At 42.3% G+C, this 23,639-nt stretch overlaps 1 protein-coding gene across 1 annotated transcript in view; it reads right to left on the reverse strand.

The window, feature by feature from the left end:
* Positions 1-463: 463 nt before the first annotated feature.
* amacr (alpha-methylacyl-CoA racemase) overlaps positions 464-23,639 on the reverse strand; it is a 48,869-nt gene continuing 25,693 nt past the window's right edge. Inside the window, exons 5-6 of the mRNA XM_029708913.1 lie at positions 3,113-3,299; positions 464-1,769 (exon numbers count right to left, since the gene is read on the reverse strand). Of these exons, the coding sequence (XP_029564773.1) occupies positions 1,360-1,769; positions 3,113-3,299 (597 nt within the window). The 3' untranslated portion in view covers positions 464-1,359. The remainder of the gene's footprint in view (positions 1,770-3,112; positions 3,300-23,639) is intronic.

A 23,639-nucleotide genomic window follows, 5' to 3' on the forward strand; every position in this document is an offset into this window, starting at 1 on the left:
GGGTTCTCATGGGAACCATGCCCGCCGCCCACGTCAGAGGAACCAAGGGAGGCGTCAGACAGATTTAAAGGCCACATTCTCACCAGACCCCGAGTCCTAGGGTCACTGACATAGATGCATTGTGTTCCAGAGTTAAAAATACCAATGAGTGAGGGCTAGGTACGGTCACGTGTTTGAGGGGACAATAGCTAGACTACTTTGAGTGGATGAAGTGAACATTCTTATCAATGTGGTCCATCACGATTAGATGAATTATGCTAGAAAAGTGAAGGGGTCAGAATACTTTATGAATGTACTGTGTGTGTCTATATGCCTGTAGTAAATGACATTCCTGATTTAAAGCGCTGTATCTATAGCTTTGGGTGATACTTAAATTATCAGATATAATTCTAGGTTTCTGAACATCATGCATTAAAATGATCTAACAGCTGTACTACAGAATAAAATAAAATAGAAACATTACTTTAATTGAAGCATTTTAATACAAATTGTCAAGAAATATTATTAATGGGGTGCCCATTCAGCTTTGAAAACATTCAAATAAAATACAGGCACTTCAGTCAATAGCTGAGAATAATTTCTCACCACATTTATAGAATTACAAAGACTATTCAGAGAGGGACATTATGACACGTTACTGAATTCGGTACTGGTGCTCCTTGTATATAGCCTCGTTGTTTTTATTGTGTTACTATTTCTTTATTTAGAAAATATTTTTCTTACTTTTTAACTTTGCATTGTTGGGAATGGGATCGTAAGTAAGCATTTCATTGTAAAAGTCTACACCTGCTGTATTCGGTGAATGTGACCAATAACATTTTATTTGATCATGTAAAATCACCACGAACCCTGGATACAGGTAATAACTGATATGAAAGAGTACTTACAGTCAAGGGTCATCATTCTCTCCGCCTCCTCCTGCTCTACCTTACTCTAGTAATGACTGACATATTGTCATTGCTATCTAGCTATTAACATAATTACATCAATTACAATTAAGTGCTTACAGTCCAAACACTTAAAGGCAACAGGGCTTGCAGTAGGTGGAAGATGTTCTACTGAAGCAATTTTTGCATATTACAGGGAAGCCATTACTACAAACACCTGTAAGTTACATATAATAATAAAATTATATGAATTAATTGCATTTGCAGTGTGATTTATCCAAGGGCTCCAAGTACTTAATGATTGAATAGCTAATCCACTAGCAATGCATGGCACACCACGTATCAAAGACGGTTGTCCAACCTTTAAACACTAAAGTGTACATTGGAGAGCCGGGGTGTTTTTCTTAAAGAAGGACAAAGGGATGGAGGGAAGAGGAGAGAGGCAGGAGGCAGTAGAAGAAGAAAGGCCTGGCTACAACCGTGCTTTGGCTACGTTAGACTCAATAATACCAGCTGAGAGCAACTGGTCTACCTCTGCTAGTGTGAAGCCAAACTCCTCTAGAACGGGGCGTGTGTGTTCCCCTATAAGGGGGTCCTGGGCCAGGCAGGGGTCAGCAGGGGTACGGGACAGGACAGGTGCGGGGCTCGGAGTCACCTCCCCCTGGGCGTCCCTGTGGAAGGATGCCCTCTCCTGGTTATGGGGGTGGGAGATCACTTCGTCCAGAGAGAGAACGGGAGTCACACAGGCGTCCTTTCCGTCGAACACGCGACCCCACTCCTCCTGTGTCTTAGTCGCAAACTGCTTAGTGAAGATCTGCCTCAACACTGGCCAATCAGAGAAGCTCATCTGTGGAGGAAGGTTGGCAGCATCTAATCCCAGGCCTAGAAAAGGTAATATGCAAATTATGAGTTATGAGTAACACATAGATATGGATGCAGTAGAGGAAATCGGTTCCCACTAGATGTGGCAAAGTCAAAAGGTTAGCTACATGGTAAAACATTTTTTAAAAAGGTAAGGTTAGGGTTAGACAATTTAGCAGTGTGGTTAAGGTTAGGTTCCAAATCAGATATTAAGAACCGAAGTTGTAAAAAATAGTTTGGGTTTATGACTTTGCCACTTGCCCAGATAGTGACGACAGGAAAGAGAAGTAATATCTATTCAAACTCATTCCATATGTAATGAACAAGCACCCATCAATGTTTGACATTACAGAAAGGTTAAATCATTGGTATTCCTTTTATCTGGCTCAAAAAGAATGGAGTGTCATTCAAGCTGTGTGAGAATGACGCACTTCATTATTTTACAGTTTAGAGAAATCTTTAAACAAACACAAATGAGTTAATCAAGAGGTGTCCTGTGGGTATTTACAGTGTCTTCAGAAAGTATTCATACCCGTTGACTTATTCCACATTTTCTTGTGTTACAGCCTGAATTTAAAAATGTTTTTTTTTCCTCCCTCACCCATCTACACACAATACCCCATAATGACAACATGTTTCTAGAAATCTTAGCAAATTTATTGAAAATGAAATACAGAAATCTCATCACACCCAATTCAATAATTTGTAGAAGCACCTTTGACAGTGACTACTCTAAGTGCTTTCCACACCTGGATTGTGAAACATTTGCCCATAATTCTTTTAAAAATTCTTCAAGCTCTGTCAAATTGGGTTGATCATTGCTACACAACCATTTTCAGGTCTTTATATAGATTTTCAAGCAGATTTAAAGTCAAAACTGTAACTCGGCCACTCAGGAACAAGCACCGTCTTCTTGGTAAGCAACTCCAGTGTAGATTAGGCCTTGTGTTTAAAAAAAAATGCTCTATTTAATTGATTTTAAATGAAGGCACAACAACGTGAAAAAAAGTAAAGGGTGTCAATACTTTCTGAAGCCACTGTATCTGTCCAGTTTTTAAAATGGATTTTCACAGCTGCAAGACGGTTACATGAAAAAGAATGGTGTGAGTGTTGTTTGCACTTTCTTGCTGTGCATGATGTGTTTGTGTGTGTGTGTGCAATATGCATTATACATGACAGACTGTTAGATGTGCTCAGTATGCCAGGGGAGGGAAGGAGGGATAATCTGCAGAGAGATGCTGATCAGCCTGCCTGGACACAGTTGGGAGAAGCGGTGGAGGAGCAGGGGAAAGACAAACAAGAGAGAGAAGCAGGAGAGAAAGAAAATAAGACAATCAGTGAAAGTAAAGTTGAGCAAAACTGACCATGGATGAGTTGGTTATAGAACTGTGTCTCAATAGCCCCGACAGCCATGTATTTCCCATCAGAGGTCTGGTACGTGTCATAGAATGGAGCTCCACTGTCCAGCATGTTCTCCCCACGCGAGTTGTTCCACAGGCCATTACTACGAGATTTCCACACAAACGAGCCAACATAGGCAGCACCTTCTACCTGGAAATAAGAGGGAAGAGTAGGGTGAATATACTGTTTTATGATTGGCATACAAACTGCAAACAAAGTCGCACTGATTCCAACGTCATCCATGGCCTACATTTCCCTAAAAATGTTTAAATCAAAGCTTCAGGTAAAATCTTCAGACCTGTCAATCAATGGATTAAAAGGAGACGTTTACCTAAAATCTAGAAACGCTCAACTGATTCCACATAGACACTACACTGTACAAAAATATAAAAACGCAACATGTAAAGTGTTGGCCCCATGTTTCATGAGCTGAAATAAAAGCTCCCAGACATTTTCCGTACGCACAAAAATCTATTTCTCTCAAATTCTTAGCACAAATGTGTTAACATCTGTTAGTGAGCATTTCTTCTTTGCCAAGATAATCCATCCACCTGACAGGTGTGGCATATCAAGAAGCTGATTAAACAGCATGATCATTACACAGGTGCACCTTGTGCTGGGGACAATAAAAGGCCACTCTAAAATGTGCAGTTCTGCCACACAGCACAATGCCAAAGACGTCTCTAGATTTGAGGCAATTGAGTGCAATTGGCATGCTGACTGCAGAACTGTTGCCAGAACATGTAATGTTAATTGCTATACCATTAGTCACCTCCTACGTCGTTTTAGAGAATTTGGCAGTATGTCCAACCGGCCTCACAACCGCAAACCACGTGTAACCAAGCACTTACAAATCCTGCTTCTTCACCCAATGTACCGGGGAGATGGCAGACAGCGTGTCTAGTTTCGTGTGGGTGAGCGGTTTGCTGATGTCAATGTTGTGAACAGAGTGTTCCATGGTGGTGGTGGGGTTATGGTATGGGCAGGCAGGCATAAGCTACGGACAATTAACACAATTGCACTTTAAAAAAGGCAATTTGAATGCACAGAGATACCGTGACAAGCACCTGAGGCCCATTGTCATGACATTCATCCACTGCCATCACCTCGTGTTTGTACACAATTCCTGGAAGCTGAAAATGTCCCAGTTCTTCCATGGACTGCATACTTACCAGACATTGAGCATGTTTGGGTGCTCTGGATTGACGTATACAACAGCGTGTTCCAGTATCCGCCAATATCCAGCAACTTCGCCCAGCCATTGAAGAGTGGGACAACATTACACAGGCCACAATCAACAGCCTGATCAACACTATGTGAAGATGATGTGTCGCGCTGCATGAGGCAAATGGTCACACCAGATACTGACTGGTTTTCTGATCCATGCCACTACCTGTTTTACCAACAGATACATATCTGCATTGCCAGTCATCTGAAATCCATAGATTAGGGCCTAATTAATTAATTTCAGTTGACTGATTTCTGTACATTAACTGTACCTCAGTAAAATCTTTTGTTTGTTGCATTGTTGCATTTATATTTTGTTCAGTGGAGTTTGACCTCTCCCTCCCTGTAGTGCTGTACTGAAACAGCAGCAAAAATGGATGCAGGCCTCGCTCTGCTCTGTTGCCTTCATTACATTGTCAAACTCAAAAGTACTACCGGTTTTGAGTCAGGAAATGTGTACTTTTCCATCGAAAACATCTGCGTTTATTTTATATATCATTATTTTATGTGGCCGACTGCCACAGAAGCGGAGAGATGGGTAACAACTGCACATGGACACTCTCGAGGGAATCGATAGCTACTGCTGTGGCTTGAGACTGCTAGCTAACCGTAAATTGACAGGAAAAGGCTACGATGTGAATTTGTGGTAAGTTAGAACAGAGAGAGAGAGTATTCACTACTATAGACTTCGGTCATAATCAAAGCTTTGTTAACCATTACGTTTTTATGTTCCAGTTACAGTGTAACAGACGTTGCGAGCTAGCTAACAGTAACGCTAACGGTGTCTTTTAAATTCGACATAAGTTATGTGGCGATGATATCTAGTTAACGTTGTATTCAATGTAGTTTTGCCATCTGTGCAAGGGTATAAAATGAGACAGATGACGTATCATGCACATATCTTTTCATACTCAATTTATTTCATTCAGTAGGCCATTGCAAAACAATTATCAGTAGGTCATGTGTAGAAAAGGTGACAGTGTTGATCACAATGTTATTGTATTATCCTCAATTTCTCAACTGTAGGCTAGCTAACGACTAACGTTAGATGGACATACAGAAATTCTTCAAGAGAGGCAGTGCCAGCAGCTATGCCGAAGGCCAATCCGGTGAGAACTGAAGATTTTACCAGTTCAAACAAACAAATTAAAACTTAAACTGATGAATCACCTATTACGCCTTGAGTTATTGTAAATGAGTTTAATAACAATACATGTCAAAACACAGCAGACAAGAATGAGGGAAAGAAGCTGGAGGCTGATAGGGCTGAGGGAGCATGTCGGATGAAGGTTAGTGATAAAAAAGCAAGTAGATGTTTTAGCTTTCAGTTAAATTTGTACAGCATGTGTCTTACTTTTGTTAGGCATAAATAAATGATGTTCATGATATCTTAAAGGGTCATGCAGAGAGAGAGGCTTCTGTGCAAGGCAGAGATCAAAATTCGAGCTGTATAAGTGAGAGAGAGCAAACAGGTCCAGAGAGGGAGGGACAACCAAACAGGTCCAGAGAGGGAGGGACAACCAAACAGGTCCAGAGAGGGAGGGACAACCAAACAGATCCAGAGAGGGAGGGACAACCAAACAAATCCAGAGAGGGAGGGACAACCAAACAGATCCAGAGAGGGAGGGACAACCAAACAGATCCAGAGAGGGAGGGACAACCAAACAGATCCAGAGAGGGAGGGACAACCAAACAGATCCAGAGAGGGAGGGACAACCAAACAGATCCAGAGAGGGAGGGACAACCAAACAGATCCAGAGAGGGAGGGACAACCAAACAGATCCAGAGAGGGAGGGACAACCAAACAGATCCAGAGAGGGAGGGACAACCAAACAGATCCAGAGAGGGAGGGACAACCAAACAGATCCAGAGAGGGAGGGACAACCAAACAGATCCAGAGAGGGAGGGACAACCAAACAGATCCAGAGAGGGAGGGACAACCAAACAGATCCAGAGAGGGAGGGACAACCAAACAGATCCAGAGAGGGAGGGACAACCAAACAGATCCAGAGAGGGAGGGACAACCAAACAGATCCAGAGAGGGAGGGACAACCAAACAGATCCAGAGAGAGAGAGACAACCAAACAGATCCAGAGAGAGAGACAACAAACAGATCCAGAGAGAGAGAGGGACAACAAACAGATCCAGAGAGAGAGAGGGACAACAAACAGATCCAGAGAGAGAGGGACAACAAACAGATCCAGAGAGAGAGGGACAACAAACAGATCCAGAGAGAGAGAGGGACAACAAACAGATCCAGAGAGAGAGAGGGTCAACAAACAGATCCAGAGAGAGAGAGGACAACAAACAGATCCAGAGAGAGAGAGGACAACAAACAGATCCAGAGAGAGAGAGGACAACAAACAGATCCAGAGAGAGAGAGGACAACAAACAGATCCAGAGAGAGAGAGGACAACAAACAGATCCAGAGAGAGAGAGGACAACAAACAGATCCAGAGAGAGAGAGGACAACAAACAGATCCAGAGAGAGAGAGGACAACAAACAGATCCAAACAGGGAGGGACAACAAACAGATCCAAACAGGGAGGGACAACAAACAGATCCAGACAGGGAGGGACAACAAACAGATCCAGAGAGGGAGGGACAACAAACAGATCCAGACAGGGAGGGACAACAAACAGATCCAGAGAGGGAGGGACAACAAACAGATCCAGAGAGGGAGGGACAACAAACAGATCCAGAGAGGGAGGGACAACAAACAGATCCAGAGAGGGAGGGACAACAAACAGATCCAGAGAGGGAGGGACAACAAACAGATCCAGAGAGGGAGGGACAACAAACAGATCCAGAGAGGGAGGGACAACAAACAGATCCAAACAGGGAGGGACAACAAACAGATCCAGAGAGGGAGGCACAACAAACAGATCCAGACAACAAACAGATCCAGACAGGGAGGGACAACAAACAGATCCAGAGAAAGAAAGTAATCAAGCCGCTGCAGCAACTCCTTCCAGAAATGAGAGCGATTTAGGTGACACTGGGCCCAGACAAGTGAAGCTGAAGTTTTGGTACACAGAAAAGTGCCTTTCAGCACTGCTGGTTTGAGAAATACAATTGAGTAGAGTACTCTGTCCACAAAAACGCAGCTTTCTGCTTTCCATTATCTTCAGTAAACATGAGATGGCGCAAATACACAGAGACAGTGTTGTGGCATGGCAAAGCTACCAGGTAACTAACAAAGATACAATTATCCATCAAATGTGACGTCTCTCTCTCCAGAATCTCAGAATGACACGATCGAATGCTGTGCTCAAGAGATAACAGACACCATAGTCTCTGAGATGTCAAAGTCTGGAATGTATGCCATTATGGCGGATGAGGCCAGGGATGGGCAATCTGAACAGTTGGCTGTGTGTGTAAGGTATGTGACAGAGAGGACAGTTAGGAGCGTTTACTAGCACTAGCAGAAATCAAGTCATTTGATGCAGCTCCAAATGAGACGGGTAGCAGGCCTAAAGTGCGTTGCACAGACCTATGATGGTGCAGCTGTCATGAGTGGGTCCAAAGCAGGTGTGCAAGCACATTTCAGAGTGCTGCATCAGGAGGCAATTTATGTACATTGCTAATCTCATGAGCTTAATGTGGTTTTGTGTCATACTTGCAGGGCTATTCTGGAGGCTGCTGAGTTTTTCAAATTTCTTGGAGAATGTGTATTCGTTTTTCAGTACATCCCTATTTCAGTACATCCCAAGTTCAAAGAAGCTCAGTCCAAACTTGGACTAGCATCAGCTGAACTTGTACAGCTCTCAAACACATTACATTACATTTTAGTCATTTAGCAGACGCTCTTATCCAGAGCGACTTACAGTAGTGAATGCATACATTTCATACAATTTCATACTTTTTTTTCTTTCTGTGCTGGCCCCCCGTGGGAATCGAACCCACAACCCTGGTGTTGTAAACACCATGCTCTACCAACTGAGCTACAGGGAAGGCTCGCTGGGCATGCCAGCTGCGGTCCATAAATGCAGTCCTGGACACTTTAACTGCTATTTTCGATTGTCTATCTGCCATTGGATCCCTCATGGCTGTTGGTCTAAGAGCAAAGCTTCATAAGTTCTCCACTGTGTATTTGCTACTGATGTTTCAGTCCCTTCTTTCTATAACTGAGGGACTACATAAGTTCCTCCAGAAAGAGACTGTAGACCTGGCAGAAGCTTGTTTCGGCAAACAAGCTGTATGTGACACACTGATATGTAAACGCACAGATGCATTTGCCACAGAACTTTATGATAGAACCAAAGCACTCTGTGAAATTCACAATATTCCAGAGGCAGATGCAGCAAGAAAGCACAAACAAAGGAAAATGGGAGATTGTGGTGGAGACCTCCTTGGGTTTAGGCACAGAATTGTCCTGTTCCCAAACAATGAAAACAGAGTTGTTGCTCCCCTGCTTGGACAGGATGGTTTGTGAGCTTGACCAGCGATTCTCGACTGTAGATGCAGGTCTGCTCAAAAGGCATACAGGCATGCAGCCCCAACTCAAACTTCCTAGATACATCATGCTTAACTGAGTTTGCCAAGCACTACGGTATTGATGTTAAAACAGAAGAGATGTTGGTGGCCAGAAACTTTCTTGAAAAGAGAGGCTGGATGTCCTCCCAAAGATATGCTTGCTGTGCATAACCTCCTGGATGATGATATGTTTCCTTCTCTGAAGGAAATCATTCAGGTTGCCCTCACAATTCCTGTGAGCAGCTGCTCCTGTGAAAGGTCCTTTAGTGCACTGCGCCGGCTGCACTCCTGGTTGCGTAAGACAATGGGTCAGAAAAGGCTTGCAGACATGTCCACGGAGGATGAAGTGCTTGGGCCACTAAGCCACAATAGTGTTATTGACCTGCATATCACTCACCTCACTCACAGTATTTTGGCTACATAGTACAACCATCTTTGTGCCTTTTGTTGGTGTTGGATGGATGGATGAAAGGGTTTTGAAAAATTGAGAGGGTTTTGAAAAATTCTAAATATGCTGCGTCCGTCTCACACTGGAGCCTTCAACCGCAAGGGGGAGTTGCGTATGTCATATCGCAGGTAAAGTTAGCTACGAAAAGTGGAAAAAAAGATGGCAGCAACAGCAAGCTGTTGTTCGGTCCCTGGCTGCACTTTATACACAAAATAGGGAAGGCGTCACCAAATTTAACCGTTTTCAGGTAAAAGATACGGAGAGATGCAGAAGATTGTTTGGTAACAATTTGATGTAGTAAATATGATGGAAATACTTCTGCAGCCATCCTTGCATCGCAGCGTGTGTATAGCAAGCACTTCAGCGATGATGTATACGAAAGAGATATGAAATCTGAAATGATGGGGACAGAAAACCAAAGGATACTAAAAGATACAGCTGTTGCTACTGTATTTCCATGGACTGCATCTGGCCGGGGACCCCTTTTGTGATAGCAAATTCATCCGGCACCCCTCATTATCAAAACACAACTCAAGTGAGATAAAAATAAGAGTTATACTATGACTTTGGCAATGCATGGCTTGACGAACCAAGTCTTGGGCCCTGGGAAGGAACATTTTAAAAGGCCCATCTCTTGGCTTTGGAGAGAAAATGTTGCAGCTTTAAAGCTAATATCCTGCAATTCTACACATTTTGCCTTTAGGACAGAGATTATCCTTTGCAGTTTTAAAACTTAAATTACATGCATTTATGTTAAAAGAAATGCAATTTTGGGGAATACAAGAAGAATTGAGTTGAAAAATGTATAAAAATCGGTGTAGTACTGTGGATACCATATCCCTGTGAGCCTCCCATGCCCATGTTGCCCAGGGTTAAGAACATACATTTTAGAATGACATTGTATTGTATTACACCCTGAACTTGCTCCACGGTTCCCTTGGCCAAAATGTGTCTAATCTGTCATTGTTGGTAATATTCACCCCAATTATAATTATTTTTAAACTAGATTTTGAGACCTGGCCGTGGACCTCCTGCAGTACAGCGGACCCCACTTTGAGAACCCCTGCTATTCAGGTTAGCATGTGTGTTACCTTACATCGCAGAATAGAATATACAAAAAACATTGTGATAAATAAACATAGGCTATATAGTCTATTGGACTAATGTGCAAACATAAACCCACCAATGGTCCCGCTCATAGAGGTTATTGATAAGAGATCATTCAATAAAGTAAAGTTTAGCTATTTACTCATTGGATCATTGTCCATTTGGCCCAGATGGAACAGAGTTGGGTCTCCAAATAGTTTTGACCTACGGGCTTTTCCCCGCAGGACATTTGTGACCTGCAAAATCCCTTTGTTTGCAAAAGCAAACTAACTGCTCTTCATCGTCATCATCATGATCATCATCATTATCATTATGTTCCTCCATTTCTATAACTATTGTAGTCACATATTACATTTCTCTGAAGTACAAACATTCCTCAGGAATGTGTTGGGGCTGTGATCCAGCTGCTGCCTCAATTATTGGTCCGAATACTCAGGCTCAAATAAATACGGTTTGACGACACCATCTTGATCACTCGCGAGTATTTCGTCGCCAGACATATTTGTAGGTTGTTGTTAACTTTGCATAAATAATGTTTAACGCTGTCATCACTTCTCCGCCGAAAAAAACACACATCTGTGAATAAGGGCATAATGTGCTGTTTCTATGTAGCAGGGATTCCCTCGAGAGGGTCCATGTGCAGTTGTTACCCATCTCCACTGCTGTGGCAGTCGGCTACAGAAAATAACAACATAAAAGAATCACAAATGTTTAAGGTGGAAAAGTACACATTTCCTGACTCAAAACGGATATTACTTTTAACAAAAATAGGTAATTTGGCCGTATGCTTTCAATAAAACAATGAATTTGCCCACACTTCGTGGATTTCTGAATCATGAATTCACTGGCAATGGAGCTGAGCGAGTACTGCATACAGCAACGCCATGAGTCACATGACACGTTTTGGCAGCTGTTTCAGTACAGCACTACAGAGAGAAAGAGGGGGGAAAGGGAAAACTCCACTGAATTAGTTTCAATGTATGGAACTATTTGAGAGTTTCTGGATTTTGGGTGAACTTCTTTAAGTATTAGTCTTTAAAAACATAATTATTGCAGCTGCGAATTGGGCAGTGTGTGAGAGATGGGAGCGAGCAGATGGAGGGACCAAGGCAACTCGGCTACAGCCAAGACTAGCTAACCTGTTCTCATCCTCCTAGATCTATCTGCTGCCTTCGATACCGTGAACCATCACATCCTCCTCTTCACCCTCTCAGGGCTGGGCATCTAAGGCTCTGCACACTCTTGGATTGCATCCTATCTGACAGGCCGCTCCTACCAGGTGACGTGGAGAGGATATGTGTCTGCACCACGTACTCTCACTACTGATGTCCCGCATGGCTCAGTTCTAGGCCCTCTTCTCTCTATACACCAAGTCACTTGGCTCTGTCATATCCTCACATGGTCTCTCCTATTGTTGCTATGCGGATGACACTCAACTTTTCTCCTACTGACACCCAGGTGGCGACGCGCATCTCTGCGTGCCTGGCAGAAATCTCAACTTGGATGTCGGTCCATCACCTCAAGCTCAAAAACACGGAATTGCTCTTCCTCCCGGGGAAGGCCTGCCTGCTCAAAGACCTCTCCATCACGGTTGACAACTCCAGTGTCGCCCTCCCATTGTGTAAAGAACCTTAGCGTGACCCTGCACAACACCCTGTCGTTCTCTGCAAACATCAAAGCAGTGAGCTGCTCCTGCAGGTTCATGCTCTACAACATCCGTAGAGTACGACCTTATCTCACACAGGAAGCGGCGCAGGTCCAAATCCAGGCACTTGTCCTCTCCAGTCTGGACTACTGCAACTCGCTGTTGGCTGGCTCCCCGCTTGTGCCATCAAACCCCTGCAACTTATCCAGAATGCTGCAGCCTGCTTGGTTTTCAAACTTCCCATTTTCTCTCATGTCACGTAACTTTATTCCATCTTGCATTTCGTTAGTGAACTCTAACTCCACTTGCTACACATTGAGCCTCTTTGCCACTTTGATTGGCCAACATAAACAACAAGCTGCACACGTGAAGGCTACTGGTTGAGGCTACCAGTCTTTATGGTGCGCATGTCATAAAAACTACATTGAAAAGATTGTTTTATTAAATAATTTAAAAAGTCATGGTGTATCCTTGTATCTAACATGGATGTTTTAATTCAGAAGAAGCCTTTTTAAATGTTAAAATAGGCCTATAATTTTTCTTTCTAGCAAATATGAATACTCACACAAGTATTTGAATACTAACGACCATTTGAATATTCAAATAACTGCGCACATCCCTAGCAGTCGGCATTCACATCCCAGTTGTTAGCTTTATGCATTCATTATTATTAATGAATGATTAGCATCGGGCTATTAAATATATCATCATCCCTACTGGGAGAGGCCTCATATTAGTCTCTAGCGCTCAAAAATAAGAATACAATTAATTTCTCATTCTATCTACGTTTAAACCTCACCATAGTGTGTATTACATCATTTTGGGAATAACCTTGACAGTCAGCTTACTACATACTAGTCTCTAGGGTTCAAAACACAATAAATCAACAACAACAAAAATTCGGTCAGTGCCTTTACATTTTGTACCTCAACATATTCTGTATTTACGTCAACTTAGGAATAGCCCAACAGTGACAGTGTTCTTCCTTTTACACAGTGGATGCTTTTAAACAAAAACCACAATGTGTTTCGTATGTTTTTGTTAATAAATGGAAATCAACTCACTGAAGGGACATCCACAGTGTAAAGCTATTTCCAGGGCTTTGTTAGCCTGCTGGTTAGGTGTCCATTTCTCAAAAAGTTTGTCCACACTTCTGGATTATGAAAAAAGCAGGGGACAGATCAAAGTGAAAACCCAGCATGCACTGACACTGAACTGTTTTGTTGGAGTGGCGAATCAGGGAGCTTTTAAGAAATTCTCCTTTGAAACAGCTTCTTTGAGGGTCACAAACCCGAGCCATGCACAAAACACATGCATTTCAAAAGGTTGGACCATCAATTAAATCCATTTCTCACAGGATCAGTGGCCATCCCTATACCAAATGATGTCAGGAACAGAGTGCTAAATGTTCAAGAAGCCATCCAAAAGCATTCTAAGCAGTCCTTTTTCAAATAAAAGCTTGTGTGCATCTTCAGCATTTTCCCCAGTATATTTCTTTGAGTGTATGGATTTCAATTCCACATATCTTATAGCAACAGGAGTCCAGGAATAAGAAGTTGTTGGTACTTAATCCTTCTGAGTAAAAAACATTTATATGAACAATTTTCATATGAACCGACCACATATCTGAATGAGTCAGAGAATGGATGAGAAGAGGCTAAGGATTAACCGTTCTAGAAAGTGGGGAATCATACAGACCTTCAGAAAGTATTCATACCGCTTGACTCATTCCACATTTTGTTGTGTTATTGACTGAATTCCAAAATGGATTACATTGTTATTTTCTCTCACCCATCTACACACACTACCCCATAATGAAATTCGTGCAAATTTATTGAAAATGAAATACACAAATCGAATTTACATAAGTATTCATGCCCCTGAGTCTTTACTTTGTAGAAGCACTTTTTGGCTAAGTCTAAGAGCTTTCCACACTTGGATTGTGCAACATTTGCCCATTATTCTTTTCAAAATTCTTCAAGCTCTGCCAAATTGGTTGTTGATCATTACTAGAGAACCATTTTCAGGTCTGGCCATAGATTTTCAAGTAAGGAGAGGAGTGGTCAACCGTGCTCGTAATTGATTTAGGCTTGTCCAAAATTGTTTATTTGGGGTATCAGGTTGATTGTGGAGGTCTGCACACTAAGAAATGTATAGTAATTTCCTCTAAAAATGCATTGAGATACCGATCTGTCATTAACATGCCTCTCGCAACCTAAGCTCCAGCTGAAATGTCATTGCCAGAATCCATAAATGAAATTGTGTAATGAAGCATATGTGGAACTGTATGAAGCAAAGGTCTAAAGCCATGGTTTTACAAGTTGGATTGTACAACACTGAATGAAGGTTTTGAAAGGATGAAGTGTCTGGTTTTGTGTGTTCATTTTGTTTACAACCCAGAATGAAGGGTTTGAAAGTGTCTGTGGTTTTATGCATTGATTTTGTTTACTTACTCCTTTGATAGTTCAAGTAATAACCAAATGAATAAAACAATGATAATTATCACAGAGTGAGTGATAAGAGGGAATGTGATGGAACATTTTATGTTTGTGCTTTTCTAATAACCAATTTCTGTGTTTATGCAAGTAACTGAACGTGCCTGGGAGCAATCATCACTATCAGTATCTGCAATTTGGTAGTATGCCCAGAACCTTGTTTTGAGAAAGGGATATCCAAGTTTTGAGAGAAGAAGCCTTGTGAGGTATTGGTCGGTCACATGCATGAACCAAACATTAATGATGAACAAATTATGAATAAGCTAAATCATGCAAATATAACTTGTCTGTGTAAGCAGTATATAAAAAGAGAACTAAATGGGACTGCCCCAGTGGAACTCACTTCAGCCTAGTGGTCAACCGATTAATCGGAATGGCCGCTTAATTAGGGCCGATTTCAAGTTATTACAATCGGAAATCGGTATTTTTGGACGCTGATTTGGCTTACTTAAAAAATTAAATGTTTAGACCTTTATTTAACTAGGCAAGTCAGTTAAGAACACATTCTTATTTTCAATGACGGCCTAGGAACGGTGGGTTAACTGCCTTGTTCAGGGGCAGAACGACAGATTTTTACCTTGTCAGCTCGGGGATTCAATCTTGCAACCTTACGGTTAACTAGTCCAACGCTCTAACCACCTGCTTTACATTGCACTCCACGAGGAGCCTGCCTGTTACACGAATGCAGTAAGAAGCCAAGGTAAGTTGCTAGCTAGCATTAAACTTATCTTATAAAAAACAATCAATCATAATCACTAGTTAACTACACATGGTTGATGATATTACTAGTTTATCTAGCCTGTCCTGCGTTGCATATAATCGCTTAGGTACACGTTGCTCCAACCATAAACATCAATGCCTTTCTTAAAATCAATACACAAGTAAATATTTTTAAACCTGCATATTTAGTTAATATTGCCTGCTAACATGAATTTCTTTTAACTAGGGAAAATGTGTCACTTCTCTAGCAAACAGAGTCAGGGTATATGCAGCAGTTTGGGCCACCTGGCTCGTTGCGAACTGTGAAGACTATTTCTTCCTAACAAAGACAGCCGACTTCACCAAATGGGGGAGGATTTAACAAAAGCGCATTTGCGGAAAAAAGCACAATCGTTGCACGACTGTACCTAAACATAAACATCAATGCCTTTCTTAAAATCAATACACAGAAGTATATATTTTTAAACCTGCATATTTAGCTAAAAGAAATCCAGGTTAGCAGGCAATATTAACCAGGTGAAATTGTGTCATTTTGCGTTCATTGCACGCAGAGTCAGGGTATATGCAACAGTTTGGGCTGCCTGGCTCGTTCGAACTAATTTGCCAGAATTTGACGTAATTATGACATAACATTGAAGGTTGTGCAATATAACAGGAATATTTAGACTTAGGGATGCCACCCGTTAGATAAAATACGGAACGGTTCCATATTTTACTGACAGGAAAAAAAAGGAAGAAAAAAAAGGAAAAAAGGCTCGTATTTCTGTGTGTTATTATGTTATAATTAAGTCTATGATTTGATAGAGCAGTCTGACTGAGCGATGGTAGGCAGCAGCAGGCTCGTAAGCATTCATTCAAAACAGCACTTTCGTGCGTTTTGCCAGCAGCCCTTCGCAATGCATTGCGCTGTTTATGACTTCAAGCCTATCAACTCCCAAGATGAGGCTGGTGTAACCGATGTGAAATGGCTAGCTAGTTAGCCGGGTGCGCGCTAATAGCGTTTCAAACGTCACTCGCTCTGAGACTTGGAGTAGTTGTTCCCCTTGCTCTGCATGGGTAGCGCTGCTTCGAGGGTGGCTGTTGTCGATGTGTTCCTGGTTCGAGCGAGGAGAGGGACGGAAGCTATACTGATACACTGGCAATACCAAAGTGCCTATAAGAACATCCAATAGTCAAAAGGTATATGAAATACAAATCATATAGAGAGAAATAGTCCTATAATTCCTATAACAACTACAACCTAAAACTTCTTACCTGGGAATATTGAAGACTTATGTTAAAAGGAACCACCAGCTTTCATATATTCTCATGTTCTGCGCAAGGAACTTAAATGTTAGCTTTTTTTACATGGCACATGTTGCACTTTTACTTTCTTCACCAACACTTTGTTTTTGCATTATTTAAACCAAACTGAACATGTTTCATTATTTATTTGAGGCTAAATTGATTTTATTGATGTATTATATTAAGTTAAAATAAGTGTTCATTCAGTATTGTTGTAATTGTTATTATTACAAATAAATGTAAATAAATAAATAAATACAATAAATCGGCATCGGCTTTTTTTGGCCTTCCAATAACCGGTATCGGCGTTGAAAAATCATAATCGGTTGACCTCTATTTCAGACCGGTACTTTATGCATCTAAGTTTGACAGTGACCTCTCCGGCATGCTGTTAATAAACAATGATTCATTTAAGATTGAAGTGTCCTTGTACAGAATCCAGCGCAACTTATGTGACTTGTTAATAACATTACTCCTGAAGTTATTTAGGCTTGCCATAAAAGGGGTTGAATACTTACTAACTATAGACATTTCAGCTTTTCATAAATTTGTAAAAACATAATACTACTTTTACATTATGGGGTATTGTGTGTAGGCCATTGCAAACACATCTAAATGTAATCAATTTTATATTCAGACTGCAACACAACAAATGTGGAAAAAGTGAAGGGATGTGAATACTTTCTGAAGGCACTGTAACGTGAACTAACTCACTTTTGTACATTGCGCTGGTCTGTACAATTGACCTTATTTTAGCGGCCAAAAAACGTAATACTTCCAGATCAACTGTAATATCAATACCATTGTAAAGCATGATTTCTCTCCTTTCCAACAAAATCAATGACGAGACCTTCATGATGCCCATCTCTGCATGATTCAAGGCAATGAGCTCCGTCTGGTTTTTAAAAAAAATGGCGGGTGAGGAAGTGAAACCTATTGCGTGATAGTGAGAAGGAGAGATGTCGTGTGGGGAAACGGCCTTTTTCACTCGATCTGTCCAACTTATCACCTTATCGCCTCTAAAATGTAAATAAAACACTATAAAGAGTTTATATTATGTGTCATTACATACCTATTTGAAGGTTTGTGTCGAATTTGAATCGGGTTTTTAGGGCGGTGCTAAAGTGATCTTCAGAAGTAAATAGCGGCTTTTGAGAGTCATGATAGCTTGCAGTGATGACGCAAAAAAATGACTAGGTATCCCCCCTTACCCTGTCCCTGTCCCTTTCTTGTTTTTAAACCGTGAGAGAAGTGCTACACCTGGTGGAGAAAGGCTGTAAGACAGAATTAGTTGCTTTATGCGTGCTGTACGTTACGCCATGACACGTCACGATGTAACGTACAGCGTCAAAGGGGTCAGTTTTTCTACTTTTCGCCAATACTATAGAGCCATTACCATGTCAATCAACGCTTGAATAGAAATGTAGTTCACACCCCGGATTTTGATGTCAACACAGTTGCTACAGTCCCATTAGTGAGGCGTCCAGTGAAGACGGAGACTATCTTCACTGGACGCCTCACAAGTCCTCAACTGGCAGCTTCATTAAATGTTACCCGCAAAACACCAGTCTCAACGTCAACAGTGAAGAGGCGATATGGCTTTTTCTTTGCAACTCTGACTAGAAGGCCAGCCTCCCGGAATCGCCTCTTCACTGTTGACGTTGAGACTGGTGTTTTGCGGGTACTATTTAATGAAGCTGCCAGTTGAGGACTTGTGAGGCGTCTGTTTCTCAAACTAGACTCTAATGTACTTGTCTTCTTGCTCAGTTGTGCACCGGGGCCTCCCATTACTCTTTCAATTCTGGTTAAAGCCAGTTTGTGCTGTTCTTTGAAGGGAGTAGTACACAGAGTTGTACGAGATCTTCAGTTTCTTGGCAATTTATTGCATAGCCTTCATTTCTCAGAACAAGAATAGACTGACGAGTTTCAGAATAAAGTTCTTTGTTTCTGGCCATTTTGAGCCAATTATCGAACCCACAAATGCTGATGCTCCAGATACTCAACTAGTCTAAAGAAGGCCAGTTTTATTGCTTCTTTAATCAATCAGAACAACAGTTTTCAGCTGTGCTAACATAATTGCAAATTGGATTAGCTAACACAACATGCCATTGGAACACAGGAGTGATGGTTGCTGATAATGGGCCTCGGTACACATATGTAGATATTCCATTTAAAATTTAAAATCAGCCATTTCCAGCTACAATAGTAATTTACAACATTAACAATGTCTGCACTGAATTTCTGATAAATTTTATGTTATTTTAATAGACAAAAAATATATATTTTCTTTCAAAAACAAGGAAATTTAAGTGACCCAAACTTTTGAACGGTAGTACACACACACACACACACACACACACACACACACACACACACACACACACACACACACACACACACACACACACACACAGACACAGAGAGAGAGAAAGAAAAATACACTACAAGACCAAAAGTATGTGGACACCTGCTCGAACATTTCAAAATCAAGGGCATTAATATGGAGTTGGTCCCCCCCCTCAAATCAAATCTTATTGGTCACATACACATGGTTAGCAGATGTTAATGTCAGTGTAGTAAAATGCTTGTGCTTCTAGTTCCACCAGTGCAGTAGTATCTAACAATTCCCAACAACTATCTAATACACACAAATCTAATGAATGAGAATATGAATGAGAATATGTACATATAAGTACATGGATGAGCGATGGCCGAGCGGCATAGGCAAGGTGCAGTAGATGGTATAAAATACAGTATATACATGTGATATGAGTAATGCAAGATATGTAGACATTATTAAAGTGGCATTGTTTAAAGTTACTAGTGATGCATTTATTAAAGTGTACAGTGATTGGGTCTCAATGTAGGCAGCAGCCTCTCTGAGTTAGTGATTGATGTTTAGCAGTCTGATGGCCTTGAGATAGAAGCTGTTTTTCAATCTCTCGGTCCCAGCTTTGATGCACCTGTACTGACCTCGCCTTCTGGATGATAGCGGTGTGAACAGACAGTGGCTCGGGTGGTTGTTGCCCTTGATGATCTTTTTGGCCTTCCTGTGACATCAGGTGCTGTAGGTGTCCTGGAGGGCAGGTAGTTTGCCCCGGTGATGTGTTGTGCAGACCGCACCACCCTCTGGAGAGCCTTGCGGTTGAGGGCAGTGCAGTTGCCGTACCAAGCTGTGATACAGCCTGACAGGATGCTCTCGATTGTGCATCTGTAAAAGTTTGTCAGGGTTTTGGGTGACAAGCCAAATTTATTCAGCCTCCCTGAGGTTGAAGAGGCGCTGTTGCACCTTCTTCACCACATGGTCTGTGTAGGTGGACCATTTCACTTTGTCTGTGACGTGTATGCCCAGGAACTTAATGATGTTTGGCACCGATGTTGGGCAATTAGGCCTGGCTCGCAGTCGGCGTTCCAATTCATCCCAAAGGTGTTTGATGGGGTTGAGGTCAGGCCTCTGTGCAGGCTAGTCAAGTTCTTCCACACCGATCACGACAAAATTTCTGTATGGACCTCGCTTTATGCACGGGGGCATTGTCATGCTGAAACAGGAAAGGGCCTTCCCCAAACTGTTGCCACTAAGTTGGAAGTGCAGAATTATCTAGAATGTTGTAGAGTTAAGATTTGCTTTCACTGGAATTAAGGCACCTCAAAGGCACTAAGTCAAGGTCTTTGCAGTGGAATGAGAGGTTTGTGATATCACTGCAGTGTGAATGCATCTAGGCCATACAGATACCTGTCAACTTCTCACATGTCCAGACTGCTGCGAGACACTACTTTTCCATCTGTGCATAGCGCTTCTCTGCATCGGTGAGAGTCCTGGAGCAATAAGCTACTGACTAACTGTCCATCGTATTTCTGTAGTAGGACACCAACTAACCCATAACTACTGGCATCTGCACTTACTATGATAGGCTTTGTCATGCCATAAAATGCCAGTACAGGATGAGTTGCTTTAACTTCCTAAAGGCCTCCTCCTGCACTGCAGCATCACTCTTGAGCAACTCGTTGAGTGGTTTGGTGACATCAGCTAGACCCGGTAGGTACCTGCCTAGGTAGAGGATCATACCCAGGACCCTGCTCAGATCAGTCACGTTGCTTGCCGGCTCCAGCTGGGTGACGGCCTGGATCTTGGCATCATCAGGAAGAATGCCATTCTCGTCAAAGCAATATCATATGTAGTTGAGACGTTTCTGTCGCAGTAGATGTTTGTCTGGGTTGAGCTTCAAACCCGCATCCTCCAGTGTGTATAGGAGTCTCACATCATCCTCTGCTGTGAGAGTAAATAAGGATCTCATCCATGTAAATGGTCACGCCCTCTTAGTCCTTCAGGAGCCCTGTCATCTCACGCTGGAAGATTTCTGGGGCACTAGTGATTCCAAATGGAAGTCTGCTGAACTAGTACCTTCCAAAAGGCGTTATGAATATGTTAAGCTTGACACGCTCTCTCCAGTGGAATCTGCCAGAAGCCACTTCCTGCATCTAAGAGAAAACACCTTGGCACCAGCCAGCTTTGGCAGGATATGTAGGTAGAATGTGTGACTCTCTTTTCACCGAGTAGTTTAACATTCTCAGATCAGCACATACCCTCAGCTGATCTTTGTTATTCTTGGGCACCAGGACCATAGGAGCACACCGCTATGTATGCTCCCTGATCACGCCACCCGCCACCATGCGGTTAAGCTCCTTTTTCGCCTTGGGGAGCATGGGCAGTGACACATCTGGCTGTGTTTACACTGTAGGGAATCACATCATTTTATTTTTGATTGGTTTTATCATCTTCAGCTTGCTCAGGTCAGCAGGATGAGCACTCAAGCTCCTCTGTGCTTTTCACCTCTTCTATTCTCTTTATCACATACACTTTGTGAACCTAAAACGGCTGTCCTTTCCAAATAGTAGTAACTGTAAAGTGACTCATACAGTTCAGTTTACCCCCTGGGCTGTCTAGTTACTGTGCTCTTCAGTGGCGGCATGTTTTTTAGTGTGCTATACGTCTTTAATATGACAATTGTATCTGCCCCCGTGTCAACTTAAAGGTCTATTGCAGTATATTATATTGCCAGTTTCCACTGTCCATGCATTGTTTGAGTCATCAACATCTGTGACTTCTCCCAGGAAATAAAACACATCCTCTTCTCCTCCCTCGTTGGCTGCAGTAACCTCTGACCGCACAGGAGCGACAAACAACCGCAAAATATCTCAGCTTCCTATCAGGACATCTGTCCTCTTTGGCATGTGCCTTACTACAAAGTTTTTAGGAGGTGAAAATGTCTCCATCGTGGCTGATCTTATGACACCATGTAGTGTTATGTTTTATATGAATAATCCATTAGGGAAATATCACTTTAGTTGACTTTAATGAAACATAGCTAGCAACACAACACCGGAGACTGTCTTCACTGGACTTGTTACTTGACGGGTGCACATGGACTGACTCGCCCAATCACCGTTTATGAAGTCATGAATTTACAGTGTGGGGGGGGGAGTATTTGATCCCCTGCTGATTTTGTACGTTTGCCCACTGACAAAGAAAGGATCAGTCTATAATTTTAATGGTAGGTTTATTTGAACAGTGAGAGACAGAATAACAACAAAAATATCCTGAAAAACGCATGTCAAAAATGTTAGGAATTGATTTGCATTTTAATGAGGGAAATGCGTATTTGACCCCCTCTCAATCAGAAAGATTTCTGGCTCCCAGATGTCTTTTATACAGGTAACGAGCTGAGATTAGGAGCACACTCTTAAAGGGAGTGCTCCTAACCGCAGCGTGTTACCTGTAAAAAAGACAACTGTCCACAGAAGCAATCAATCAATCAGATTCCAAACTCTCCACCATGGCCAAGACCAAAGAGCTCTCCAAGGATGTCAGGGACAAGATTGTAGACCTACACAAGGCTGGAATGTGTAAGACCATCGCCAAGCAGCTTGGTGAGAAGGTGACAACATTTGGTGCGATTATTCGCAAATGGAAGAAACACAAAAGAACTGTCAATATCTCTCGGCCTGGGGCTCCATGCAAGATCTCACCTCGTGGAGTTGCAATGATCATGAGAATGGTGAGGAATCAGCCCAGATCTACACGGGAGGATCTTGTCAATGATCAAGGCAGCTGGGACCATAGTCACCAAGAAAACAATTGGTACCACACTACGCCGTGAAGGACTGAAATCCTGCAGCGCCTGCAAGGTCCCCCTGCTCAAGAATACATATACATGCCCGTCTGAAGTTTGCCAATGAACATCTGAATGACTCAGAGGACAACTGGTGAAAGTGTTGTGGTCAGATGAGACCAAAATGGAGCTCTTTGACATCAACTCAACTCGCCGTGTTTGGAGGAGGAAGAATGCTGCCTATGACCCCAAGAACACCATCTCCACCATCAAACATGGAGGTGGAAACATTATGCTTTGGGGGTGTTTTTCTGCTAAGGGGACAGGACAACTTCACCGCATCAAAGGGACGATGGATGGGGCCATGTACCGTGAAATCTTGGGTGAGAACCTCCTTCCCTCAGCCAGGGCATTGAAAATGGGTCGTGGATGGGTATTCCAGTATGACAATGACCCAAAACACATGGCCAAGGCAACAAAGGAGTGGCTCAAGAAGAAGCACATTAAGGTCCTGGAGTGGCCTAGCCAGTCTCCAGACCTTAATCCCATAGAAAATCTGTGGAGGGAGCTGAAGGTTCGAGTTGCCAAACGTCAGCCTCGAAACCTTAATGACATGGAGAAGATCTGCAAAGAGGAGTGGGACAAAATCCCTCCTGAGATGTGTGCAAACCTGGTGGCCAACTACAAGAAACGTCTGACCTCTGTGATTGCCAACAAGGGTTTTGCCACCAAGTACTAAGTCATGTTTTGCAGAGGGGTCAAATACTTATTTCCCTCATTAAAATGCAAATAATTTTATAACATTTTTGACATGCGTTTTTCTGGATTTTTTTGTTCATATTCTGTCTCTCACTGTTCAAATAAACCTACTATTAAAATTATAGACTGATCATTTCTTTGTAAGTGGGCAAACGTACAAAATCAGCAGGGGATCAAATACTTTTTTCCCCCACTGTACTTCCGCCAGCAACGCTATAA

This window comes from Salmo trutta, chromosome 23 (genome assembly GCF_901001165.1).
Source record: "Salmo trutta chromosome 23, fSalTru1.1, whole genome shotgun sequence".
Taxonomy (NCBI): Eukaryota; Metazoa; Chordata; class Actinopteri; order Salmoniformes; family Salmonidae; genus Salmo; species Salmo trutta.